The 12,981-nt window shown below is 36.3% G+C and overlaps 2 protein-coding genes across 6 annotated transcripts; both read right to left on the minus strand.

Moving 5' to 3' along the window:
• Nucleotides 1–9: 9 nt before the first annotated feature.
• On the minus strand, nucleotides 10–5,413 carry LOC116126780 (pentatricopeptide repeat-containing protein At4g28010-like). 5 transcript variants are annotated; one of them, XR_004127533.1, is made up of 4 exons: nucleotides 5,349–5,413; nucleotides 3,060–5,202; nucleotides 2,139–2,670; nucleotides 10–71 (listed from the first exon to the last, which is right to left on the minus strand). XR_004127533.1 is itself a non-coding variant. In XM_031412448.1 (3 exons), exons 1-3 carry the CDS (start codon nucleotides 5,352–5,354, stop codon nucleotides 2,657–2,659), a joined length of 2,163 nt encoding a protein of 720 aa, XP_031268308.1. In that variant the 5' UTR covers nucleotides 5,355–5,413; the 3' UTR covers nucleotides 1,847–2,656. The 5 variants fall into 5 exon arrangements, 2 of the variants coding, with proteins under 2 accessions (XP_031268308.1, XP_031268310.1); XR_004127534.1 differs by lacking the exon at nucleotides 10–71 and adding an exon at nucleotides 79–205; XR_004127532.1 differs by lacking the exon at nucleotides 10–71 and adding an exon at nucleotides 1,645–1,838.
• A 4,799-nt stretch (nucleotides 5,414–10,212) lies between these two features.
• On the minus strand, nucleotides 10,213–12,539 carry LOC116126845 (pentatricopeptide repeat-containing protein At1g62350-like). Its single transcript, XM_031412523.1, has 3 exons — nucleotides 12,427–12,539; nucleotides 11,733–12,144; nucleotides 10,213–10,837 (listed from the first exon to the last, which is right to left on the minus strand). The coding sequence occupies exons 2-3, from the start codon at nucleotides 12,087–12,089 to the stop codon at nucleotides 10,445–10,447; spliced, it is 750 nt and encodes a 249-aa protein (XP_031268383.1). The 5' UTR covers nucleotides 12,090–12,144; nucleotides 12,427–12,539; the 3' UTR covers nucleotides 10,213–10,444.
• Between the last annotated feature and the right edge of the window lie 442 nt (nucleotides 12,540–12,981).

Here is a 12,981-nt window from a genome sequence, read left to right on the forward strand (position 1 = left end):
TACACTCCAGTCCCTTAGGAGTTAGGTCCATCTAATTCTTCACTAAGAAACAGAAAGTGACACTTTGGTCCCTGAATTAAGAGTGACTTGAAGTTGGTTTCTGATTTTTCAGGGGTCAAAGGGTTATTTTGATATCTAATGGACCCCAAAGGTCTTAGAAAGTGACAACATCCTCCCCTAACGTCTAATGATGACTCTTTTTTATCTAAAGGGTGAGGAAAAAAGTTTGTTGCTTTCAAAATCACCGTTAAAATCATCAATTGCAATCACGTTGATGAAATATGGCATTGAAAAGGAAAAAGACAACATGTTACGGTATACTATAATAATACAAAACAAAGATATAATCATAATTTATTAATTTGAAGATTATCGAATTGAAATCCATATTGTATAAAGCAATACTCGTTATTTCATACCCAATATTGAGAATCGTCACAAATTCACATTTGAATTTATTAATCAAATCAAATGACATAATTTATCCACTTGAATATGAAAAACGCTTAAAAATCATTTTTTATAATGAGTCTTAAAACAATGATAGCACCCCTCAACCTTATTGTCAATCAATCTATTTAATATTGTAACTTTTAAAATACATGCATTTAAGCCTAGAACATGTAACACACCATTGGTTTATGTTTGTTCTAAGGCAAAATAATGATTACAGTTTTTACATTATTGTTTACAATTTAATGTCAAAAGCATGGGGAGGCTTCTGTTACTTATATAAAAGTTGGGGGCATTTTGTTACGTTCTAATACTTAGGTGTCTACTTTTTTTTTTTAAACCTCATGTGAGGCCAGTATTAATTGCCAATATTCTACATGTTACCTATAGTATAATTATCCTTGGAATAGGCACCAAGAATTTAAATGTTTACTAGGACCAAGGCAATATATATATATTGAATTTTAAATCCATCCCTTCGTTTCTAAATCATTAAGGAACAAGAACCCAAAACAAAGAATATGTATTTTTATCTATCTATATTCATATCATATACATAGATGGTCACCAAACCCGTAGTAAAAACCTTTTGGATTACTAAATTTAATTTATGTGTTTAAGAAGACGGCTAGGTGGGTTTGACTATTGTTTTAGCTAACGTTTAGGATTTGTACAAGTGATGTGGATCTTATCATATTGCCCATATACTACCATCCATTTATATTTTTTTAATGCAAAATTTTACATTTTCATTTCTTAAAAAGAATCATAGATGATGAGCTATTAATATTTTAATGATAGATGATAATGAGAATAAATAAATAAATATAATTTGGGATGCAACTAAGAAAAAGAGAAATTCTGTTTGAAGACTAATGATGAATGAATTTTACCTTTTATTAATTATTTTAAATTATAGTCCACTTCTGGGGTCTAATTGGTGGCCCCTTGTGAGATGATAGAAAGGGGCCTTGTTAAAAGACTTGACTTTATATGAAAATGATGCTTCTATTAAAGCGACCCACCAATCAAAATAATTTTTCTCTGGAAATTCATCAAGCACCTTCTGGGCACAGTCAGTTGGCAAACTTTCAATGTCAAAATTTTATTAACTTTTGTCAAAACCGTCCCATAAAAACATTAAAACCCCCCTTTACAAATTTAAAATAAAAAAAAAAAAAAAAGACCTGATAGAATTTGATACTAAACGGTTTCATAAAAGGGGTTAATAAAATAAACCCCTTTGATAAAGTTCAAACTTCCAATGCAGGAAGAAAGAGATATAGAAAGATAACAGTAAATTATTGTTGATTGGGAGGTGGGTCAAATTCAAGAACAAGCTTAACTTGCGTTTCTGCATCTCCTTGAAGACATGAAAAAGTTTCCTGCAGAAGCGAAGAATAAGAAGATCCCATTTTCTAGCCATTCAAAGAAAGATTCTAGGCAAAATTTTACAACTAGTCAGCATGTTTTTAAATGACCAAAGCATAGAAAGTCCAAAATGTGATGTTATTTTTTTATTTTATCTTTTCACTTTAATTATATAGATATGAAATTCGACCATTAAGAAAAATCTATTGAAAGTTGGTCATAAAAAAAAAATCTATTGAAAGTAATAAAATGCCTTAGAATCAGCTGCATGCTTTCGAATAAGTAAATTAAAAATGCATTTAATTGGCACTGACCCATGCTTTTTGAAGCCAGTAATAACGATGAAGATATTCCTCAAGGCAACTCAAATGTTCAGACAGTGAGCCTTTTCTACCTGAATAACGTTTATCTACTGTAGAAGTCAACAGCCAATTCCAACCGGCAAAAGCTTAAGAAATCTATCAACCCTTTGCTATGGCAAGCTTTACTCGAGAATGCTATGGCAAGCTTTACCTCTTGCACTGACAATAGCAATGCATCATCACAATCTTCCTTTTCTTTTCTTGATCTTCAAACAAGTCTTCAGCTGGATCTTACACGATCATGTCAGCGAAAACTCCAACAATTCATCTTTCATCTTTCTCTCAATTCTCAAGATCACACCAGGCAAAGATATTGGCGAATCAGGATATCTTCTCAAATCATCAGATATATATCCATTGCTTCTAGGGCAGTCCTGTATCTAAGAAAGCCTAGATGATGTCACCAAAGAGATGCTGAATATAAAAAGCTTCCTCTCTCATTAGATTTTCGCAAACCCAGTTTGCTTCATTCATTTTTCACTACCTGCAAGCATCATAAGCATGTCCCTGTAAAGAAGCATGGCTAGGCGGTACCATATTTCTTTGTGCACCACTTCATATAGCTGTAAAGCAAACATAAACCTCAGAAATTAAAAAAACAAAAGGTATATATATAAATATAAATATATTAAAAGAGTCAGTGTACAAGTTCTGTTACTTAGTTGTGTCTGACAACTAACATTGTTTTCCTCCCACTTTTCATGTTAAAGGGTGAGAAAAAACCAAAGAAAAAGAATAGTGTTTCAACGCTCACTATAAGTAGTACAAAAAGTCTAAATCAAAGGAAAGGAAACATGTTTTACCTAAGAAGATGATAACTAAAGCACATCAACATACAATAAGTTTCAGTTTTGAAAAAAGAATGATACGCACCTAGAAGCTCCGGGTGATACTCTTGTAGTTTCAACAATAACTCATTGCAAGAGAAGCTTGTCCTCTTTGACATTTCTTGGGAAAATTGAGGTAAAAGCTTCTCCACATCAAGATCCTCTGAGATATTACATAGACATATCAAGATGGTTGAAGTTAATTCTGAGTCAAGATGAACACCCTTATGTGCCATCTGATGAATCAAATTAATGATTTCTCCTGTTTCACCTTTTGAACTAAGACCTTTTAGGAGTGAATCATACACACAGGCATTAGGTGTAAAACCACAATCAACCATTTTATGAAACAGACTTTTGGCCTCATCCAACTGTCCAGCTTTCGAAACCCTATTTATTAATGTGGAAAAAGTTAAAGCATCAGCAGCCAAACCCATCTGAAGCATGTCATTAAGTAACTCTTTGGAAGATTGAAAATCTCCTGCTTTAAGAGTTCCATCAATCATAGTATTAAACGAGATGACATCTGGTTTACAGTTGGCATTTCTCATTTCAAGAAACAATCTCTTGGCTTGCTCCAAACTACTCTCCTTGGACAAAGATGCCATCAATGTGTTGTAGTCGAACAAGGTAGGGCGAAGCCCAGAAACTCTCATTTTACAGAAAATTCCTTTTGCAACATTAAGCATACGCATTTTGCAAAATCCATCAATCATGATACTGTAGGTTATTGAGTTTGGAACAAGTCCCAATTCAATTATGCGTTTCCACATTTCCAAGGCCTTGTCAATTGCTCCAACCATCAGATATTTTCCAATTAAAATATTATAAGTTACCAAATTACCTGAGCTCCCCCTCTCAGCCATTACATTATAAATCTCCATAGCCTCATCAAGACGGTCTGCTTTGCAGAGCCCTTGAATTAGCAGGTTAAATGTCATATCATCCGGTTGAACATATCTCCTATCCTTCAATATCAAATTAAAAAGTTCCACTGCTTCATCAACCTTCCCATTCTTGCAAAGTCCCATCAGTAATGTATTGTACGAAACCACATCAGGCATTTTCCCTTTCTCTATCATCATTTTCAAAATTTTATAAGCTTCATCCAAGACACCTTCCTGGCATAACCCATTTATTAAGACATTATACGTTATAACACTGGGTTTTTCACCTTTTTTTAGCACACAATTCAATAAATCAACAGCTTTAGTGGCCCTCCCACGTCTACAAAGACCTTCAATTAAACTTGTATAAGTAAAAACATCAGGGTGAATCTCACGCTCCATCATAGTATTTAGCATTGAAGTTGCTTCTTCCACTTGCCCCATCTTACAAAGACAATGTATTAAACAACTATATGTAACTACATTTGGAGAAATTCCTTCCTCCAACATTTCGTCAAAGAGTGCCTTCCCTCTATCGAAGCTTCCTTCATTACAAAAACCACTTATAAGGGCACCATACACAACAACGTCTGCGTCCAAACCTTTCCTCTTCATCTCTTTAAATATTCCCAATGCCTCATCCACCCAACCATCCTTACAGAGGCCATCTATCAAAGTGGTGTATGTAACCAAACTTGGACAACAACCCGTGGCTTCCATATCCAACAAAAAACTCAATGATTCCTCCAATCGTTTTGCTTTACAAAGTCCGTTTATGACTGTATTGTAACTAAAAATATCCGGCAATACACCATTTCTTTTAATCTCACTAAACAACACTACAGCCTTATCAACCTCACTATTCCTACACAAACCCTTTAATATAAGATTAATTCCATAAACATTCACAGTAAAACCACGCTTCATTATCAACCCAATCACTCCTAATGAAAATTCAAGCTTCTGTGTATACACGAAAACTTCAATTAAACCACTCAAGGATCTAAAACTCGGAGAAATATCAATACGGGTCATTTTATTATAAACCGAAAAGGCATATTCGTAATTTTTGGACTTCACAAGCGCTTCCAAGAGAGAATTACAAACTGACCCGGATGGCAAGAGGTTCGAGCATATGGCTCTGTTAAACAACGAAACTGCATCTGCAAATTGAGAATTGGGTTTTTCACAGAGAACTCTCAACTGGGTTTCGATATCAGATAGTGAGGTGAGAGATGGGACTGACGAGAATAACTTCATGTTTGGGCGGCACCATATTTTTCTACGCACCCCGCCGTAAAGCTGAAAAGCAAACATTAAATTAAATTATTATTTTCCAGTTATGAAGAGGAATTAAAATCAACCAAAATTTTCTTGGAAACCAAACAGAAGCTCAACTTCAACCAAATAATAAAATCCATAAAAAAGAAAACGAGAAGAAAACGAACCTTCATGAAGAGAAACTGCTGGTCTTGCCTCTGAAACCCAAAGAAAACAGGGAGTGGAATTTGTTTTTGTGTTTTGTAAAATGTTTCGAGGAAACAAAGAATGAAAAGGGTTTTGTTGAAGTTTTAGATGTGCAAAATTACTTAACCGTCCCTGAGGTTTTCCGAAAATACTTTCAACCCATAACAACCGCCACTACCGTAGGACCACCAAAGATAGCCGCCATCATCGTGACCAACAAAAAATTAGTAACACGAGAATTCAAAGAATCAATACAAAAAAAATTACAACAGTTGATGAAAGTTAGTGGGTTACAACCGAGTGCGGCGGTTAGCGACAACAAAGATGGTAAACTGCCAACAGAGAAGCCGAATTGGTCCTCGGAGAAGCCGATTTTAGGCTAGGTCGCCTGTCGCACGGCGGCCACATCATGTCCGTCTCGGGCGTCGTCACTTATTTAGCGGAGAGATTTTTTATGTAGTTTACTAGTTTTTGGCACTGTTTTAAAAACCGAACCAGTCTGGCCGATCCAACCGGTTGGACCGAGAACCGGTCACATGTTCGGTTCGAGTCAATCTCAAAACCATTATTATACATTGAGCCACTTTAAACCGGTGGAAAACCGGATAATATCAATGAACCGCCAGTCCCGGTCCAAAGAATCAATACAAAAAAAATTACAACAGTTGATGAAAGTTAGTGGGTTACAACCGAGTGTGGCGATTAGCGACAACAAAGATGGTAAACTACCAACAGAGAAGCCGAATTGGTCCTCGAAGAAGCCGGTTTTAGGCTAGGTCGCCTGTCGAACGGCGGCCACATCATGTTCGTCTCGGGGGTCGTCACTTATTTAGCGGAGAGATTTTTTATGTAGTTTACTAGTTTTTGGCACTGTTTAAAAAACCGAACCGGTCTGGCCGGTCCAACCGGTTGGACCGGGAACCGGTCACATGTTCGATTCGAGTCAATCTCAAAACCATTATTATACATTGAGCCACTTTAAACCGGTTGAAAACCGAATAATATCAGTGAACCGCCAGTCCAACCGGACCAGCAGATAAACCGATCCACATATTAAAAATCCCTAATACGCGATGCAGTCACGCAGCCCTTTCTCATCTTCTTCTCTTTCAGTCTTTCTCACCAAAATTTCTCAGCAAACACTCCGTTCTCTGCAAAAATTTATAAACTTCGTCTCTGTTGTCTGTTCTCTGCAAAAATTCTCACGGTTTCGACTTTGTCTTCTGTTCTCTCTGAAATCCCACCCAAATCGCAATTGAACTCTCTGAAATCAACAACGACGTCTTCCTCCCTCGCCGGAAATCAACGACGTCTTCCTCTCTCGCAGAGTGCAACTAAGGCCGAATCGCACTTGGTCAGGTGTGATTTCGGTCAGATTGCACTAAGGCGGCTAGGATTTATGTCAGATTACACTAGGTCGGTCGCGATTCTGATACTGATCATCTAAATTGTCAATAAAATGTTGGCGGTGGTGCTGGAGGTATAGGTGGAGGTGAAGGCTTTGGTGGTGGTAGAGGAGGCATTGGAGGAGGGGATTTAGGGACTTGTGAAGAACATGACAATTGGTAGGGTTGGAGGGCGTGGTGGTCAAACTCGGCCAAACCAAGTCAAACCCATTTGACTGAGAAGAACAATCAACAAAGCTTTTTATTTTATTTTTATTTTGATTTTGGATTGTTTGATGATTGTTTCTGATTGATTGGGTTGAGAAAAAATGAAGCTTGGCTTGTGTGGACGGGCTCTCGGGATTGGTAATGGTGGCCTTGCTTGGCAACCATTTTGGCTGCAACAGTGGCCTCATAAGGCCACCATCATGGCCACAATAGTGGCTTTGCAAGGTCACAATCCAACCTTGCAAGGCCTTCGATGACTTCGGGAGAGCAAAAGTGGAGGAAGTGGGTGTGGGGATGGCAGCAAGGAAACGGAGAAAGTGGGTAGCTATGGGAATTGGGGAGAGGAAGTGAGGTTGGAAGTGGAGCCGGCAGTGGAAGAGAGGGGACAAACTAATAATTTATATTCCTATATATATGTTTTAGGGTCTGCTTGGGAGTTTTTTTTCACTGGTTTTGGGGGGTTTTTAATTAGACTGGTTTTGAGGTGTTTAAAAACTATTACTTGCTAGATTTTTTATGAACTGGTTTTGACTGGTTTAAAAACCCCCCAAAACTAATGTAGTGTATTTTTAAGGGGTTTATAAAACACCCCAAATCAGGGTGTTTTGGTTGGTTTATAAATTTTATCCTAAAAAACCCCATTTCCACTAGTATTCATATACAATAATCCCTTTGCTGGTTTAAAAATTTCTTCAAACCCCATCCAATCTTCAACATTTATATGACTGTTACAATGCTTTTGAATCTTCTATCTTAGGCTTTTTAATCCTTCATTAGAGATATGAAGGTTTTTCTTTCTTTCTTCTTCATTTTCCCCTTCAACTTTTTGTTCTTTTAATCTAGTAAACTCCTCTGCAGGCTGTATACAATTTAATTGCATTTCTTTTAATCTTTTCATTGTGTTTTACAAAATTAGGTGGTTTTTCTTCTATTTGATTCTTTCTATTTGCGTTTAGGTGATTGATTGAATCCTTGTCAGTTTGTTAAATAAATATTGTTTTTTATGGCTTTGCTTCACTGATTGAAGAAAAGAACAAAAAACTGCTGTTGCGTCTGTTATATTGATAATTTGCGAAGTCCAACATTGTGACAACATATTTATTCTCTTAAAATGACAGATTTTAAATGATTGTGTGATGAATTAAATAATATACAATGAAAGAACTTACAAATAAATTAAAGTTGGAAGAAACTTTGATACTAATTATTGGTAATTGAAAAAAAAAAAAAAAAACTCCCAAATACTAGTTGAAATTGGGGTATTTTTATAGGCATATATGTAAATTTATCATTTTAAAAAACTATTAGAACCGCTGGAAAATAAACTCCCAAGCACAGGTTGGGTGTTTTAAAAACCGCTACTGAAAACCCCTCAAAACCGCTACGATGGTTTACCCTCATAACCGCTACCACAAAACTCTCAAGCAGACCCTCAAGAAATTGTTTTCCTAAAACATTTTGGGCGGAAAAATTATCAATAATCTCTTTAAAATCTTTGCAATTTTCAATAATGTTGAAATTTCCACGCTGTGCTTTTATGACTTGTTGAGTCATTTTGTTGATCAAGATTCAGACACTAACCTTCAAATGTACAGGAATAATTTAAAGTGATTTGAATCTGATGCTTTTTATCACGTTTTTCTCATTGTTTAGAGTTGAAAATTCTATTTATAATAGCATTAAATCTTTCTACCTGGTAGCATTGCGTAACCCATTTTGCCTTTATTTCCTTAATTTTTCATTTAAGTGGTCCAGTAACTGTACTAGGGGACCAAATTTAACTTTATTTTGCTCTTGCAATAGTTGTTAATCTTCTTTTGATCTTTGAATTATTGTTAAATACTTATATTATGTTGGGATTGTTGTTGAATTTGAACTTTGAATCATGTTGAACAGTCTTATTAAAAAATAGAAATCTAAAAAAAAAAATTTTTTTTTTTTAAAATGTGCTGACATCATCATGATGTGTGATGACATCACCAGTCCAACCAGTTAGACCGGTTGAACTGTGACCCTCTGTTTTAAAACCTGGATCGGACCGACCGGTTCGACTGGGAGCCGGCCTTTACTTCGGTCCGGATTAACATAAAATCGGAAATATTAATTAACCTGTTTTGGACTGATAATGGACCGACAGAACAGTACAAAATCGTCGATCCGACCGGCCCGGAGCTTAAAACGGTTCGCCTAATCCAAAAAAATTCATATTCCTAATCCCTAAACCAATTTCAGCACCGTTTCATTATCTTCTATTTTCATCTTCAATGCTTCTTCACGACACTTACACTAAAATCTACTGACAAAGAAGAAGAAGGAAGGGGAGGGAAGAAGAAAGAGAAGAGGAGACACGAGAAAGACTAAGAAGAAGATTAGAAGAAAGAAAAGAGGAGATGAAGAGAAAGAGGAGAGGAAAGAAAAATTACAGTAGACGAAGCAAAAAGAGGAAGAAAAAAAAAAAGAGAGAGAAGAAAGAGGAAGAAGAAAGTGACGGGGAGTGATGGGGAGAGAGAAAAAAAAGTGAAAGATGAAAGTGAATAAGTGATGGGGAGAGAGAAAAATTAATTAATAATAAAATTGAGGTCCTTTTGCATTATTTTAAACTTAAAGAGGTTTCTTGTAACTTTTAGGGATGTGTTTACTAGTTTTTAAACTTATAATGATTAATAGAATTGTTTAAAGATGGTACTGTTATATACCGGTTAGATAGACCGGTTTATTCGGTTGGATCGGTCAACCCATGAACCGGCCTCTTAACTGGGCCAACGAACGATCCGACTTTTAAAACAATGTCGTGACCCCGTCATCAGAACGGGTTGCCCTCTGATCCCGTTTTTAAAACAATGGTTTTTGGCAATTGGTGATTCATATTATTTTTCCCGCTCAAAACCTTCCATATAATTTAAGAAAAAAATTCTTTTACTATAACATGTTTTATTAATTTTTTGAATAATGTGTGAAACCGCATCAATAGAGCAGGGAACCCCATTTGGATAGCAATCAAGTTTCAAGGGATTAACATTTTGATAAGCTATTCAACAGAAGTAAGGCCAAAATTGATCAAATAAAATTGACACAGGATATTTTCATATTCCACCTTCATCCTAATGATACATAAATTAATTGTTCGACAATTAAGCCAAATCTATTGAAAGTAATATTATGCCTTAGAATCAGCTATATGATATCTAATGAGTCTGTCAAAAATTCATTACATGGCACTAGCCCATGCTTTTAGGAGCTGTTAGTGAGGATATTCCTCAATGCCCGATATGGTTCAAGGATTGAGACTTGGCAACCTGGATAATGTTTATCTACCGGAGAAAGCCAACTGATCCCAACTGGCAAAGACGTAAGAAATCATTCAGCCCTTTGTGATGGCAAACTTTACTGAAGAATGAATGCCTCTGGCAGTCCGAGTAAAGATGCATCATCAACGCCTTCTAATTGTGTTCACTTTCCCTTCTCTATTCTTGATCTTCAAACAAGTCTTCAGGTGGATCATACACAATCATGTCAGGGAAGAGCTCCAAGAAGTCATCTTTCACCTTTTCTCTAAATTCTGGATATGGAATTAGCCCTTTCAAGATCACGCGGAATGGCAAAGATATTGGGGGATCAGGAGATCTTCTCATTTCATCATATATATCCATTGCTTCCGAGGGCAGTCCACTATCTAAGAAGGCCCTGACGATGTCACCAAACGTATGCTGGTCAAACAAAACTTCCTCTCTCTTGAGATCTTCCCAAACCCACTTTGCTTCATTCACCTTTTTGTTTCTTGCAAGCATCATAAGCATGTCCCTATAAAAGAACATGTCTGGGCGATACCATATTTCTCTGCGCACCAAATCATATAGCTGTAAAACAAACATAAACCTTTGAAATTAGAAAAGGTGTACAAGTTTTGAGCTTCTGATGAGTTCAGCAAATAGTTACCATGTGTTAGAGCCTAGTTTGACATGCGTCTAATTTAATGTTCAAGGTGACAACTAAAGATCTCTTTATTATCTCTTTTATTGACCCAGCTGTGTATAACAACAAACATTGTTTTCCTTCCACTTCCTCTAAAACAGAGACGAAAAAGAGAAAAACCAGAAGGAAAGTAATTATGTGTTTCAACTCTGTTTCAAAGTAGTGCAGCTTACATCTTTATTCTTCACTAGTCTCAGATGCCAAGCATTACTTACAATCTGTTTCACCAAATTTATCTGTTGATAGCCTGCCTACCCCAACTCAATATGTAAGCTTGAAATTTGTAATCATCATTAACAATTGACAGCCCCAGAAAGTGAATTTTGAAGGCCAAACTCATACCAGAAGGAGTGTAAGAAATCAAAGTGAGCGTGTAGTAAAAGGCCATTTCCTTACAACCAAACCCCTAAGAAATGAATAAAACAAATTTTAAATATTTTTGCTTTACTTTTGTTGTCAATCAATGGCACACCTTACAGAATGAAATGTCCCCATAATCTGAAGAAACAACTCCTACTAGAATTACAAACGTAAATGGAGTTAGAGCCGCCCCGACATTGTAATGAATGGAAATCAAACCCCATTTATTCCTACCAGAAAGCATCCTTAGATCAAACTTCAAACTAGAATCCTATTTCTACCATTATTATTATACAAATTTAAAAACTCCAAATTTGAAGGCAATGAAATACAAAGAAAACCACTGGAACAATAAAGATAACATAACATACATTGAATAAGAAACACCAAATTGAATAACAAAACCGATTTAAAACAAACCTTCATGCAGAGAAAGACCTGGTCCTGCCTCTGAAACTCAGCGAGAACAGAAACGAGATCTGACTTGAGCAACCGAGACACATGGGACTTGATGAAGCGTTCGAAGCGTAGAGGGTGAGATTGGAGACGCTTCAGCTCCTTAGCCACCATCAAACCCTCTTTGCTCATTTCCTTCTTTCTTCTCCATATAGACAAGCTAGGACTCGAAGCCCACCCAGAAAAATGGCTCCCCAAAATCCAGCATTCGCATTTTTTCAAAGTGTTTTCACAAAACAAAACAGTGGAGAAGGAGTTTATTGGGGTTCTTTTAGATGGGAGATTTCTTATGAGAGTTGGGGCAAATGCTAAACGCCACATAGAATAAAATCAAAGGCAAATGAGCTTCCAAAAGTGACACTTTCGTTCTAAGAACCTGTCAGTTAATGCAGAATTATTTAATAAAAATTAAAACAAATTCATTTTTCATTATTCATGCTCTAGCTGCCATGTCTAATTTGAAGCAAAAGCAAAATCAAAATTTCATCGATAGGATTATCAGTGATAACAAAATAAAATAAATTAATAATTCATACAACAAATTCAGTATAAAAATTAAAATCAATACAACCCAGCTACACAAACACCCACCACGACGGCGGGACCACCGTGACAGCCACCATCGTTACCAAAAACAAATTTAAAACACAAAAATTACCGGAATTTTTTTAAACGTGCTTAGTTGAGCAGCGTGAGGCGGTCGGTGGCAACAAAGACTGTGAGACCACTATTTCAATATCCGGAGGAGTCGACTCCAGGGCCGGGTTGCTGCACGTCGTGTGCGTCTTGGGCCTCGCCGTCGATTGGCCGGTAAGTGGCGGTTGGGTAGGCGGCAAGTGGTGGAGGGGTGGCGGCTGTGGGACGCTGGTTTTTAAAAATGTTTTTATGTTACTGTTTGCTTTCGGTTTTCCTTATTTTGGATATTTCACATATAACCATTTGCTAAATTAAAAACCAAAAATGCCCTTATTCAAGAAATTGAATGATTTTATTCTCTAACCATTCACTATAGTATATTTATACAACGCCAAACCGTAAAATCTAACATTGAATAAACAAACTTCATTTTGTTTACTAGTTTGATCACTAGTTTAACTGATGGCAAATTGTTTTATTGTTCAAAGTGAATACAATTGTGGAGTGTAGATTGGCCGCTCGCATACATCATACTTAATATAAATGTAATACGATTGTAATTTAGTGTAACGTTATA

The sequence above is a fragment of the Pistacia vera genome, unplaced genomic scaffold (assembly GCF_008641045.1).
Source record: "Pistacia vera cultivar Batoury unplaced genomic scaffold, PisVer_v2 Contig184, whole genome shotgun sequence".
NCBI lineage: Eukaryota > Viridiplantae > Streptophyta > Magnoliopsida > Sapindales > Anacardiaceae > Pistacia > Pistacia vera.

What these genes read in the sequence shown, in the direction of transcription:
- LOC116126845 (XM_031412523.1), bottom strand. Translation starts at nt 12,089, where the DNA reads ATGTGGCGTTTAGCATTTGCCCCAACTCTCATAAGAAATCTCCCATCT. An exon ending in AGGTCTTTCTCTGCATGAAG is followed by an intron (nt 10,838 to 11,732) that starts GTTTGTTTTAAA and finishes TTTGTTTTACAG; the next exon opens with CTATATGATTTGGTGCGCAG.